The sequence below is a fragment of the Procambarus clarkii genome, chromosome 64 (genome assembly GCF_040958095.1).
Source record: "Procambarus clarkii isolate CNS0578487 chromosome 64, FALCON_Pclarkii_2.0, whole genome shotgun sequence".
Taxonomy (NCBI): domain Eukaryota; kingdom Metazoa; phylum Arthropoda; class Malacostraca; order Decapoda; family Cambaridae; genus Procambarus; species Procambarus clarkii.
Genome location: NC_091213.1, coordinates 16,240,940 through 16,256,349, shown reverse-complemented (window position 1 = coordinate 16,256,349; position 15,410 = coordinate 16,240,940). Strand labels below are relative to the sequence as shown.

Below are 15,410 nucleotides of genomic sequence, written 5' to 3'. Positions count from 1 at the left end.
TCTGGCTCGTGGTCCCCGGTAGGCCTAGAACTCCACCCACATCGACTGATGCAAAATAGTTAGGGTATCCATATCAGCCATGGATAGCTCCAGGGAGCCGTAGGGGCTCCCACAAGAAAAATGCCGACCGGAGGGAGGGAGTGTGCCCGGGAGCTTTCGGGGCTTACCCAGAAAATGGCATTTCATTACATTCAACGCTGGTTTTTAGAGGGAAGCCCCTAGCACTGACGGCAGGACAACCAAACCTGCAAGGTGGTTCCTGTCTGAAAAGATTGTACTTCACTTGGAGTGTCAGAGAGAAGAGCGACATGGGGGAAAACAAGCTCCACAGGACTCAGGATTGTAGGTATCACTGACCCAACAGGTAGCATGAGAGAAACGGAAAGAATGATCATTGCCCCACGGCACAGACATAAGCCTCAATCTCGTACAAGGTGAGAGTGGGTTCAGAGGGAATATTCAAAGGTCACGCTAAAAATCTGTGGAGGATTACCAGGGCCTGAAGGACTGACCAAGCAAAACACCCAGGCACTGAGAAGCTTGTCGGAAAGAAATAAACCAACAAAGCCTAATTAATGCATCTATGAAGGCAAACTTCAGTGTGCCATGTAAAACAAAAAAAACCCTCAAGAATAGATCTAGACAAGGGGTCAAAAGACCCTTGAAATAACTTAGGTAAGACTCCCACCATGGTGGTTCAGTCTCTAATGAACGAACTCCTGAACACACTAGAGAAAAGAACTGTCAGTGCAGGGGCAGCACTAGTGAGCACACAGGATAGCCCTGAGCACATACAGGTCCAAGCATCATTTGAGCAAGGTCCACACAACAAACTGGACAGAAAACATGCTCATGAAACTATAATACAGAACAATATGAAGCAAATGACTCCTGCAGCTTAGAAGCAGTGGGACCCGTACAACTGGTTGACGACCCTGGAGCCCTAGACTGAATGACCATAGTCATACATATAAGTAACAGAACTGATGTGTGACTGGAGGAGGCTTGGAGTCCCAGTTACCCCCTCCACCCTCCTCTTCTATTGGTTAGGCTTACTAACCTATTGGTTAGTGTTAGTAAGTTTGCGCTAGTTTCAAGAGATTCAGTTGTTTGTTTACATTGAGAAAGTTTATTTGGCAGTTTTAAGTTTTTTTTTAACTAGCCAGAAGTCTATATTGGTTCACTGACTCTCTGGATGCTTTTCTAGTCAGGTGGCAGTGTCAACTGTTCTCTGCGTCCCTATGAGGGGGTCACGTTCTGGCTCATAGTTCCCAGTAGGCCAAACAAAACTCTGTGGCTGATGTGACCTAGTAGAAGTTGGAAGCCATCTCAGCGAGATGGCTTCAGGGAGCCACATGGGGCTTTCTCCGATAAATGCAGATTGTGAGAATATCCCTCACCTCACCTTTTCCCTTATAAAGCACTAGGACTATATATTTAAGTTTGCGAGCTTAGCACGCAGTATATCCTTTCATGACCAAATATTACATTCAGTCCAAAAAATCTACCAATTATAGGCTATTCATGCCCGTGTCACCTCTTGGGTGGTATAATCTTCATCAATCAATAAATCGTATTTGTTAGATGTGATTACAGCCATTGTAAGTAAAATATCATCTGTAATATAGTCTACTCTCAACTTGACATTACTCTAAATACATTTTATATATATTTTATTAAATACTGTGATGAACATAGGTTATGTTACACATTCCTGATGCACATCAATATCAATACAATTCAACATTCCTAATACAAATGAAAAGTCATTCTTACATTTAAAATGAATATGAATACTGTACACTGCAGGCATGTCAAACATGCTGTCTGCGAGCCATATGCGGCCTTTTGCAAGCATACCTGCGGCCCACACAAAGGATACTGTAATTTTATATATAATAAAACAAAAAATATTCTGCAATAATTTTTATTTTATGACTTCAATTAGTTTTTGTGTGTGGCCCTTCATGATAACATAAATGTGACCTATATGACACTCGGGGAAACCCTCAGTTTGACATTCCTGCTGTACAGCATCTAATAATTCAACTCGTCCTTGCATTTAAAAATAATCTGAATACAGTATTTCCAAAACAGTAGAATAATGTAAATTTTGAACTAGACAGATTTTTGCTTGCATGCAGCTGATTACATTCAGTTATTAAAATAACCTGTAAGAGCAACTAGCCCTATGATTTTTATAAAACATTTAAATACACATTGCTGTACTGCACTGTATATGAAGCTAGAGAAAATAAGACTGGTACAGTACCTAATTGTCGTATAAAATGTCCATCTTAAATTTAAAATTCTTTATGGAGTGGGATTGTTTTAGATGCGATATGAAATATAAAAATAAACAAATGCTACATAATGAATGATTTTCATTACTTTGAACTTTTTTTCTTTCTTTTCTTCTTTTTTTGATCATCTGAACTGGATGATTTTGATGAATCTGAAGAACTGGAGGAGCTGGAAGATGAGCTTGTTGACGAGTCAGAGTCTGAGGAGTCAGAATCTGAATCAGACGATGACGATGATGATGATGATGAAGACGATGATGATGATGACGAAGAGGAAGAGGAGGAATCAGAATCACTCGAGTTGTGTTTCTTTTTGTCGCGCTTCTGTGACCTCTCTTTATGTAACACCATCTTTCTTCTGAAAACAAATGAAAAAAATACATAGAGCCACCTTAACCCTTAAACTGCACAACATATCAATAGTTGTGGTGAGTAACTGTCATGGAATTGCACACCACAGCTATTGATGTGTTGGAGTATCACGCAAGATTTAAAAGCCCCACGGCTGCACAGGGCTCACATCAGCTTCCTTATGGCTCTTGTAAACAGACGCCATTAAAAAAAATTGTGGGCAACATTCCCGGGTGTGAGAGCCTCAGTACTAACTGAGCAACCAAGGATGGCACATGCAGCATAAGCTAACAGCATTGCTGTTCAGTTTGTGACCACAGCATCGCCTAAAAAGTCCAAATATATAACTTTTATTATTTAGCCATGATAATATTACAGAAGACCCCTGACTGTAATAAAAATTACCAGGATTCTGATAATAGCAGGATTGTTGTGATAATTAGCACTGTGCATAGTATGCTGGGAGTAGTAATGCTGAGGGAGGGAGGGAAACAGCGCCATCTGCTACCTCTGCATGGCCACTTGTTATTGTCTGCACTCACCATACCAGCTTTGTAGTTCTCTATGGTGAACACAAATGTAGATACTTACATATAATGTGTGTATTAGTATAATAACAGCAAAAGGAGTATGTTGGGAGGAGCCATTTGGCTGACGGAGGTGGCGTCGTCTGCTTGACTTGTCATGCTGTGTAGAGGGTGACCACAATGCTCTTTCGGCACCATACCAGCTTAGTTGTAGTTATGGTGAATAAAATGTGTAGATACTTACATATAATGTGTGCATATAGTATAATAACACTGCAAACAGTATTGTTGGGGGAGAAATGATAATGCATATAGCCTTGAACCAGTGAGGGAGGCAGCCGTCAGCTGACTGTATGTGTGTGGCAACCTCTCTTATTGTCTGAACTTGAAATACCAGCTTAGCTGTACAGTTATGGTGAACAAAACATGTAGATACTTATATATAATGTCTGTATATAGTGAATAAAAGCAAAAACAGTATGGTGGGAAGAGGAATGTTGACGCGTGAGGTGTTGTTGAGGGAGGGAGTGGCGGCGAGTGACTGCCTGGTTGGTGTGTGGCGGCCACTCCTCGTTGCTTTTTGACTTACCATACCAACTTAGTGGTTCGTTATGGTGAACAAAACATGCAGATTTTTACATATAATGTGTATATAGTGTAATAACAGCAACATTTTTTTATTGTTTTATGAACATAATAATTTAACAACTAATATGCACACTATAATTTTGAGTATAGCAATGGTTCACACATTTTTATGCTATAAATATTATAAAATATTTTATTTTTTTATTATATAAATGTATCACACCACACACTATTGAATAATATTACTGCAAAAAACAGAAAAATTCAATCAGAGACATTGAAATAATTAGGCAAAATATCTTTGTGGCAACTTCCGCCTGACTACTTGGGTGAAGCAGACCGCCTTGGACGCTTTCTCTGTCAACGCCTCTTTTTTGTCAGATTTCCTTGCCCTATTGCGACCAAAATATGCCACCTACGATTTTTTTTTTATTTTTCCCGTGATCAGGACCAGAAATGAACACTTTTATAAGACAAAATATTTATTTTCTTAATTTTTATGTCTTATGCCTATCTTTCTGGGTGTCTAACCCCAGTCGATGGCAGAATAGAATACTCCCAAAAAACAGTGAGGCTTCCTTGGGCCATTGTTCCCTGCATGTCTCTGAGGGGGCCAAGTTCTGGCTCATGGTCCCCGGTAGGCAGAACTCCAATTGAATGAAGCCCCAGACTAATATAGGTAATATCAGTCCGATAGCTCCAGGGAGTCAACGGGGCTCCCTCAGAAAAATTCCCAAATAGATCGGTAAGCAAATAAGTCCCCCACATGTACAAATATAAAGTTACTTAAAACTATGAAAATGAACAAGTCAGATAAATGTGATACACTGATAATATGAGAATACTGTAATGATACTGATACACAACACATCAATAATCTTACCTTACCCTACATGAAATATATAAATATCTTTAGCTCTTCAGAGCTCAACAAGATATATACCAACCTCTCCTCTGTACCTCAGGCCAGTCAAGAGGGACACCAAGAACAGCCCAGAGGTAACATCAGGTCAATACCAACTCTATTGATCAATAACAATTACTACCCTCTTAGGGTACACGTAACTTAAAAATCATATTCTCTAGTACTCACTGTATGGGAACATATGCAGATGTTCATTTATATAATAATATGAATAACTCATAATAGTTAAATCATTACAACCCCCCATATTATAATAACCAACCACCCAGTTGGCTGCCCTGAAATCACGACTCAGATACACACACACACACACACACACACACACACACATCTAGTTTGACACTGCACCAAACATCAACAAAACCTTGAAATATTTTATAGTCCGATGTTCATACGGATGTGTACAAAACTGACAAGATACACCTGGTCACTAAACATGAATGACATATTATAAATGACAGTAATTATACAATTTATTTACGAAGTGTGACGATATTAATTTAACACTTTGGCTCGGTAACGACTCAGCATTGTGTTGTCCGTTTACTAGAAGGAAGTCCGGTAATGACCTAGCATTGCGTAGTCGGAGGCGGCAAATTTGAGAGGGGCGTGCCGTGGTTTTGGACATATGCTTATACTCCTGTGGGGAATTTCATTGCGAATGCATTGATAACAAAATGAAAGATCTAGGACCAGAATTGAGGTAACAAAGTTGAAAAGAGTATACCCATTTTATTGCTCTATATTAGAGCTCACTGGAGTAACGCTCCATCACTTTCTCTATTTGTTGTGCATGATACGCCGGGCTTTTGGACTTTATATTTGCATATACTCCTGTAGGGAATTCTATTGCGAACACAATATCAAAATGAAAGTCCTAGGACGAGAGATGAGATGTCCAAAGAGAAGAGAGTGTACACATTTTATTGCTCTTGTGCGCTCCCGAGAAACACGCTCTCACTTTCTCACTGGGCTTTTGGACTTTATATGCATTTAGTCCTGTAGAGAATTCTATTGCAAACACATTGAAACCAAATTGAAAAATCTAGGATGAGAATTGAGATGACAAAGTTGAAAAGAGTATACACATTTCGGTACGATCACGCTTTCTATTGTAATGAGAGGCGCCTTGGGGTGGCGCAGCGCTCTCTTTCTGGTAACTTTCATCCTGTCGGTGAGTGGATTGCACTGCATTTTTTGACATTATATGCATATACTCCTGTTGGGAATTCTATTGCAAACACATTGATACCAAAATGAAAGACCTAGGACGAGAATTGAGGTGGCCAAATTGAAAAAGAGTGTACAGTGGTACCTCGGAATACAAGTGTACCTGTTTACCTGTTTAAGAGTTTTTTAGATTACGAGCAGGATATGCTCGGAAAATTTACATCGGAATACGAGGGTGTTGATACACGTACAGGCCGACTAGAGCGTGGTGGCACAGGGATCGCGCCTCAGTTTACCAGTGCCTCACGCCCAGTGACTATCCCGCCTGAATTCTTCACAAGGATTTACAGTTTTTTGTCAGATTTTTGGCCATTTGAGCATAAAAGTTATTGTTATATATCTCGCCATGGGTCCCAAGAAAGCCAGTGGTAAGGTTCAACCTAAGAAAATAGTTGTGAGTAGAGGCAGTAGAGGATGTCCCTTCTTCATTAAGAAAATGTTTGAAGTATGGGAAGAACTGCAAAGTTTTGATGAAAAAACTCACCCAGATAAAGCTGTAGCAGGCCGTTGCATTGACCTTTTAAATGACAATGTAATGTCTTACTACAGACAAGTGTTAATATGTAGGGAAAACAAGTGTCTTTAGACAGATTCTTAGTAAGACAAGAAAGCAGTGGGGAGCCGGTGGCTGAGCGGACAGAACACTGGACGTGTGATCCTGTGGTCCCGGGTTTGATCCCAGGTACCGGCGAGAAACAATGGGCAGAGTATCTTTCACCCTGATGCCCCGTTACCTAGCAGTAAATAGGTACCTGGGAGTTAGTCAGCTGTCACAGGCTGCTTCCTGGGGGTGGAGGCCTGGTCAAGGACCGGGCCGCGGGGACACTAAAAAGCCCCGAAATCATTTCAAGATAACCTCCCTCCTCACCATTTTCCATACGCCAACAGCAGTCATTCAGCAAGGGTAAGTAATAACTTGAACATACTTTTGTAGTGTAGATTTAGATGAATTCGGTATAAAATTTTGTTTGAACAAGGTTTTTGGGTAGTCAGGAACGGATTAATTCATTTCCCATTATTTCTTATTGGGAAATTAGCTTTGCTTTACGAGCTTTCGGATTACGAGCTGTCTCCAGGAACGGATTAAACTCTTAAACCGAGGTACCTGCTTGATACCTGCTTGATGGGGTTCTGGGAGTTCTTCTACTCCCCAAGCCCGGCCCGAGGCCAGGCTCGACTTGTGAGAATTTTGTCCACCAAGCTGTTGCTTGGAGCGGCTCGCAGGCCCACATACCCACCACAGCCCGGCTGATCCGGAACTTCTCTTAGAAATCAATCCAGTTTTCTCTTGAAGATGTCCACGGTTGTTCCGGCAATATTTCTTATAGTCGCTGGGAGGACGTTGAACATCCATGGACCTCTGATGTTTATACAGTGCTCTCTGATTGTGCCTATGGCACCTCTGCTCTTCATTGGTTCAATCTTGCATTTTCTTCCATATCGTTCACTCCAGTACGTTGTTATTTTACTGTGTAGATTTGGGACCTGGCCCTCCAGTATTTTCCATGTGTATATTATTTGGTATCTCTCTCGTCTCCTTTCTAGAGAGTACATTTGGAGAGCTTTGAGACGATCCCAATAATTTAGGTGTTTTATCTCGTCTATGTGTGCCGTATATGTTCTCTGTATTCCCTCTATTTCAGCAATCTCTCTTGCTCTGAAGGAGGAAGTGAGTACTGAGCAGTACTCGAGACAGGACAACACAAGTGACTTGAAGAGTACAACCATTGTGATGGGATCCCTGGATTTGAAAGTTCTCGTAATCTATCCGATCATTTTTCTGGCTGACGCAATATTTGCTTGGTTATGCTCCCTAAACGTTAGATCGTCGGACATCATTATTCCCAAATCCTTGACATGCTGTTTTTCTACTATGGGAAGATTCGATTGTGTTTTGTACTCTGCATTATGTTTCAGATCCTCATTTTTGCCGTACCTTAGTACCTGAAATTTATCACTGTTAAACATCATGTTATTTTCTGCTGCCCAATCGAAAACTTTGTTGACATCTGCTTGTAGTTTTTCAATGTCTTCAGCAGAGGTAATTTTCATGCTGATTTTTGTGTCATCTGCAAAGGACGACACGAAGCTGTGACGTGTATTTTTGTCTATATCAGATATGAGAATAAGGAACAGTAGCGGTGCAAGGACTGTACCTTGAGGTACAGAGCTTTTAACATTGCTTGGACTCGATTTTATGTGATTGACTGTTATTCTTTGTGTTCTGTTCGACAGGAAATTGAGTATCCAGCGTCCTACTTTTCCAGTTATTCACATTGACCTCATTTTGTGAGCTATCACCCCATGGTCACAATTGTTGAACGCCTTTGCAAAGTCTGTGTATACAACATCTGCATTTTGCTTTTCTTCTAGGGCTTCTGTGATTTTGTCATAGTGGTTGAGTAACTGTGACAGACAGGATCTTCCCGCTCTAAATCCATGTTGTCCTGGATTGTGCAATTCATTGTTTTCCATAAAACTAGAAATTTGATTCCTAATCACTCTTTCAAACACTTTTATTATATGTGATGTTAGTGCAACTGGCCTATAATTTTTTGCCAAGGCTTTACTTCCCCCTTGTGCAACGGAGCTATACCTGCAGATTTAAGTGCTGCTGGTATCTTCCCTGTATTCAGGCTCTTTCTCCATATTACGCTGAGTGCTCTCGCTACTGGTACTTTACATTTCTTTATGAATATTGAATTCCGTGAGTCAGGCCCAGGAGCTGAGTGCATAGGCATATTGTCAATTTCTCTTTCAAAGTCTGACGAGTTTGTGGTTATATCCGTTATATTATCTGCAGCTTGAATGTCATTCATAAAGAAGCTGTCTGGGTCATCAACTTTCATGTTGTTTATTGGTGTGCTAAACATAGCCTCATACTGGCTTCTTAGACTTTCACTAATCTCTTTGTTGTCCTCTGTGTACGTACCTTCATTTGTAATTAACGGTCCAATACTGGTCGAGGTTTTGGATTTTGATTTTGCGTATGTGAAAAAATATTTCGGATTTTTCCTTATCTCTTGTATAGCTTTGTTCCAATTCCATTTCCTCAGATTCCTATGATCGCTTCAACGTTTGTTCTATTTCTTCGATTTCCCTGCTTAGGCTTGTTTTCCTTGCTTGTGATAGTTGTGTCTGCCGAAGCATTTCCGTTATTTTTTTCCGTCTCCTGTACAGTCGTCTGCATTCTCTTTCTAGAGTGATCCTCTTTCTGCCCCTCCTCACAGGTCCGTGCTTCAAGCAGACCTTGTAAGCTTCAGCTGTCAGTTGAGCTATTCCCTGTAATTACCTAAGTGTAATTACCTAAGTGTAGTTACAGGATGAGAGCTACGCTCGTGGTGTCCCGTCTTCCCAGCACTCTTTGTCATATAACGCTTTGAAACTACTGACGGTCTTGGCCTCCACCACCTTCTCACTTAACTTGTTCCAACCGTCTACCACTCTATTTGCGAAGGTGAATTTTCTTATATTTCTTCGGCATCTGTGTTTAGCTAGTTTAAATCTATGACCTCTTGTTCTTGAAGTTCCAGGTCTCAGGAAGTCTTCCCTGTCGATTTTATCAATTCCTGTTACTATTTTGTACGTAGTGATCATATCACCTCTTTTTCTTCTGTGTGGGAGTTTTGTCGCTTAAGACCGTCTCCCATTGAATGGTTGCAAGGTCTACATTTATTTTTTCCCAGTCAATCCTCTTATTGTTGAAATTGAATTGATTGAATATTCCTTCTCGCTTGTTGGGTCTCTTAGACCTACTACCGTTATTTATGCTAGTTCGCACTTTAATGAGCTTATGGTCTGAGTATGAAGTATCTGAGATTGCTATGTCTCTGATTAGTTCATCATTGTTTGTGAATAACAAGTCTAGTGTGTTTTCGTTCCTAGATGGTTCTGTAATCTGTTGATTGAGCAAGAATTTGTCACAGAATCTCAAAAGTTCTCTGACCTGTGGTTGGTTATTTCCCGGGTCATTCCCTGCTATGATATTTGTGTTTGCCATTCTCCATCTTAAGACTCGGTAAATTGAAATCTCCAAGGAAGATAATATCTAGAGCTGGGTTTGCTAGGTTATCAAGTATGTTCTCTATTTTTTGCATCTGCTCTGTGAATTCCTCAATTGTTGTATCTGGCGGTTTATATTTTATAATAATAATTAGGTTTAGTTTCTCTACCTTAATTCCAAGTACCTCTACCACCTCATTAGTTGAGTTTAGTAGTTCTGTGCATACCAGGTCCTCTTTAATATACAGACCTACTCCTCCATTTGACCTAGTTTTTCTATCACATCTATATAAATTATAATTTGGAATCCAGATTTCACCATCCATGTAATCTTTTGTATGAGTTTCCGTAAGTGCCCCAAATATTGAGTTTGACTCTAATAGGAAGCCATTTATGAACTAAACTTTATTCCTTGACTTTGGCTTTAAACCTTGAATGTTTGCAAATATGAATGATTGTCCATATTGTGTGTCACTTCTGGAAGGTTTTGGTAGTTCTCCCTCCTCTCTACCCTGACCCAGGGTGTGTTGTTGTTGCAATGGTTTGTCCAGTTTTGGAAGTGATACTGGGGAGTGTGGTAGTCTCTGTGTAGTTGGGGGTTGTAGTATGTGTGGGCTTGATGACGAACCGTAGTCCAGTCTTGGGCATTTCCCCCTCTCCATCCGTACTCCTGCCACGTTTCTGCCTGTCTGTTTCTCCCTCTGTTTCTGCCTACCTCTAAAAAAATTTCAGGGCTATTATATTGGACTTCCTCTCTTATATAGTGCTGTGTACCTCTGACGTGGAAATCAGGGCAATGAAGATCGTAGCATTTCCTCTCATTAACTGAGAGTTTGCATAGCTTAGGGTGAAAATATCTACACTCTGTATCAAAACGACATCTGCCTTTCCCTAACCAGTTTCGGCATTTCTGTGGGTGCTTGAATGAGCATTCCGTGCCTCTGGGCCCATATCTGCACTGTCCTTTTGCATAATACCTGCAAATATTTTCATCTGTGATTGTATTATTGTATTATTCTTGTTTGTACCCGTGCACGACTTGGCTACCTCTGTGTTTTTTGTTCCAACTTTCTCGTTTCTGCATTCATTCTCGGTATTGCCCTTATCTTTTTCCTTGTTGCTTTTGTCTTTCTCATTTGTGTTCTCATTCGTCTCATTTTTCTCTCCTTATTCATATCACCAGTTTGCTCTACAATATTGCCTTCATTTTTGTGTACCTCGACACTATGTCCTTCTACATTGCTACTTTGACTCTCTAAATTCTCAGTCCCTGGGTTGTGCTCAGAGTTCGTTGCTGTCTTTATATACTCTGCATATATTTCTGGTAGTTTTTGTGTGAATTGTAGCCTGTGTACTTCAGGAATGTTATTCATTAGTTTGGTAATGTTTTCCCACATCTGTCTGTCACTTTGACAGATCCAGTAGTTACCTTCCCGGTTTGCATATTGTGTAGATAATCCTGTACAACTCAGGTGAAATCTTATATTACAAATGTTACATACAATGCCTACAACACTCTTCTGAAGTGACTTAAGGCAGCCTCCACACACCTCCATGTTGGGTTTGTGATGTTATAATATTATATGCATATATTTATAATATTATATGTATGTATATATAATATGTATACAGGATATTTATAATATTACATATGTTTATTTGTTCAAGTTTGTGTTGGGGTACTTATCGCCTTGGAGAAAATATGGTCCTCTTGGGACCGTCTAGTTGACCATTGTTTTTCCCAGGTCGGGGGGGGGGGGGGGCAGGATGCCACCGGTTGCCAGTTACTTGATTTATACACTGATTATTCATTATGTGTACCCCTGTACACATTTTATCGCTCTTGCACGCTCCCGGGTAACACGTTCTCTGTTGTGTATGGTATGCTGGGCTTTTGGACTTTATATGCCTTTAGTCCTATAGAGAATTCTATTGCGAACACAACGATGCCAAATTGAAAAACCAAGGACAAGAATTGATGAGGTAACAAAGTTGAAAAGAGTATACACTTTTCAGAATTACCGCGTGCTCCCGCGGAATGCCCAAACCCACCCGCGATAGTGCGGCGCACGCGCACCCAGAACATCAAAGGGTTTAATGCCATTTGTCGACTGCACCTGACCCCATTTTCTGTGTTCATTCTTGGAAGGCTGTGATCTCACTAAAACAGGCGTAGTTTCCTTCGTATCATATGCTTTTCTTTCCTCAGAGGTGGTATGAGAGGTACGTTGGATGGCAGAGAGCAGTCCACAAAAAGTGGCTAACATGGCCAGTCCTCACGAATGCAAGACTAGTTTCTATCAGAACAAGAAATTCTTGGAAATTACTGGTCATTGAAGGCAATAAACTGTCTGTGATAGCCAGCGAGCTACTGAACACGACTTACCCAGGGTAACCAAGTTGTGTTCGTAGACAGAGTGAATGTCTGTCAGTCCTCTAGGTTAAGGCTTGTTTGCGATTAAGTCTTGAGAAGAAGCCAGTGAGCATGCTGCTGGAGTTAGTGTGTAGACACTGTGGTAATAATGTGGAAGACTGGCAGTTGAATTGTTGGAAAAGGGGACTCGCTGGCGTGAGTACCTCGGAAGAAGGGCACACAGGGAAGGAGCCCTAAGTATTGTGCTAGGAAGACTACTCACCGTGGTAAAATATCGCAGAGATTTTTGTAGTGTCCTGAGTGAAAGTGACATATATAGGGTGTTAGCTGTGGTGTATATATTCGTGTATGTTTCTTGTAAATAATTACCTGTACACAGTATTTAAGTACTAGTACATTTGGTGATAGTTTTGTCTAGTGTTGTTTAACTCCCTTCCACTTCCCCCTTTTGGTTGTCTATTACTGCTCAGTTCTTAATAACTTCACCCTGACTTGGTGTTGGATCTGTGAAGATAAGGGCACCAAGTCCCTAAAGAGACGAAAACAAATCAAGTTACTGGCTAAGTGAGGCCGTAACACAAAGTTAGGACACAGTGTATTTTAATAATATCCAGTATATACTGGGTCATAACAGTACACTCCCCTATTGAACTGTCGAAATTCAATCTTTCAATTATTCCATCTTTTTGTTTGGGAGTCCAATCCCAGGCACCTGTACCCACAAGGGCCCTATGTAGTTTAGTGGCCAGCCACCGAGTTGCCATGTCACAACTGATGTTTTTTTTTTTGTGTTTACCCACATCGGACAGAACCCTTACCCTCTTTCACTGTTTTATATCTGTGCTTATTTTTTGCATCCTGCAAAATGAAGATTCAAAGCAGCCAGTGCCAAGATGGCCGAATATAGTCCACAGAATTACCCAAAGCCACCCAATGGTGACCAAAACTTCCTAGCATTACATAAGTAATAAAGAAATGTGGAATATTTACCAACAATAAAGTTGGTGCTGAATGTACAACATGAAAAATCCAGCGTTGAATGTAATGAAACGCCATTTTCTGGGTGAGTCCCGGAGGCTCCCCGGAGCTATCCAGGCTGAATGGATGTGTATAACTTTCTGGCATCAGTCAATGCATGGAGTTCCTGTCTACCGGGGACCACGAGCCAGAACCTGGCCCCCTCTAGAGAGGCACGAGGAGCAATGGCCTATAGAGACCCCCCTTATGATTGGGAGCACTCTATATCTGCCATCGACCGGGACAGGCACCCAGAGAGGTAGGCGCCCTAAAACAAACCCCTATTCTGGTAAACTATTGCGACCGAAGACCGAACAGGTGGACAGAACTCCCCAAACGAAAATTAGCCCTCATGACGTCATCATGTTGCCGCGCCGCTGTCTGTGCACCCCCCCCCCCCCCCCTCCCCGGGAGGGGGGAGGAGGGAGCCCCAGACCCCACCATCGGCGACCCAACCATTAGTTCTTAGGCTGGATGTCAAAAATGCGAAAAACACCGCTGACCGGAGGGAGGGAGGGATGCCGGGGAGCCTCCGGGACTCGCCCAGAAAATGGCGTTTCATTACATTCAACACTGGATTTCTGGGGGGAGCCCTGTCGGCTCCCCGGAGATAACTACCCAAAGATAAGGAAAAAACAGGGACTTACATGGGCGGCAGTCCGTCCTCACTCCTCAATGCGAAGGCGAGACAACTGGCTGCAACCGCCGACCCATAGCAACGCAGGCCCGACGAGGCCCAGGAACATTCACCAGGTAGCAAGCGGCCAAGACCCTGTTCGATCTCCAAAAACCCCGGGCCCGAATGTCCACCCAAGACATGTTGCCAAAGACAGCCGCCAAAGCAGCAAATTTACGAACATCATGGGCCCGGGGAAAAACCGCAGGCTGGCTACACTTAATAACCCTGCGGACAACCTGAAAGACCCGAGCCCAGGAACAAGGAAGAAGGGAAACCGGATCAACCCAGAGCGCATCCCCGGCAACAGAAGCCGTGGCACGCAAATAACGGCGGAGAGCCGCAACCAGACACAACACATGATGCACCCCCGGCCTGACCAACCAAGCATCAACAACCCACGGCCCCCTCCGGAATGCAGCCGTCTCATTCTTCGCCATAAAAGAGGGAGATGGCTGCAAACGAACAAAACGACCACCAGGACCAAAAGAGCAGAAACCCCGGCGCCGGAAGAGAGCATGAAGCTCGCCAACCCGACCCCCCGAGGTCAATGCCAACATGAAAAGAGCCTTGGAAAAACAATCCCGAACGGAAGGGGCCACCACAAACCTGGGCAAAGAGAGAAACGAGAGCACGCTGTCCAAAGACCAAGATGGCTCAGGCGGCGCATGAGCAGGCCGGAGGTGAAACAACGCCCGAGATAACTTGCGAAACGGGGTGGAAGTAACATCATCCCCGAAAGCAAGTTGAAGCAGCTCCACCAACGCCGCACGATACGAAGCGACAGTATTTGGCAAAAGATGACGGTCCTGAAACAGCCAAGAGAGAAAGGACAGAACAACCCTATCAGAGACCAAAGTGATAGGAAAACCCGGAAGGACCGCCAGGAAACCTCATACTGCCGCTGAGACGAAGCACGCAGGTGGGAGACCAACAACAAAGCCACCTCGAAGCCAGTCTCGGGACCAAAGAGCCAAAGCTCAACCCTCGCAAGCACAATTAGGTGAGTACCTGCGCACCATACAACGAATGATAAACCTGAGTCAAAAACACCAGACGCAAAGACTCGAGGAGAAGATGGAACCAGCCTCGTACAGGGCCGGACCGATCTGCTGAAAGAGGCGGAGCCGCGAGAAGACCCTCGGGTACAGACACTGAGCAAGCAGCGCCTGAAACCAAGGCTGGGCCGGCCACCAAGGGGCCAGAAGGACAACACGACCCTGGTAAGTCTCCAAGCGAGTCAGGACCTGGAGCAACAGCGGAACTGGGGGAAAGAGGTACAGGTAACCCCACCTCGCCCAGTCCAGCTTGAAGGCGTCGACCACGACGGCTTTGCAGTCAGGAAAGGGCGCCACATAAACCGGGAGATGCCTCGACCACGCTGACGTGAAGAGATCCACGTCCGGAGTCCCAAACA

General features: G+C 42.8%; 1 protein-coding gene across 1 annotated transcript in view; it reads right to left on the bottom strand.

Annotated features, from left to right (window-relative positions):
- Window positions 1-1,656: 1,656 nt before the first annotated feature.
- Window positions 1,657-15,410, bottom strand: part of LOC123768898 (zinc finger CCHC domain-containing protein 10) — a 60,236-nt gene continuing 46,482 nt past the window's right edge. The window contains exon 3 of the mRNA XM_045759678.2: window positions 1,657-2,661. Within this exon, the coding sequence (XP_045615634.1) occupies window positions 2,388-2,661 (274 nt within the window). The 3' untranslated portion in view covers window positions 1,657-2,387. The remainder of the gene's footprint in view (window positions 2,662-15,410) is intronic.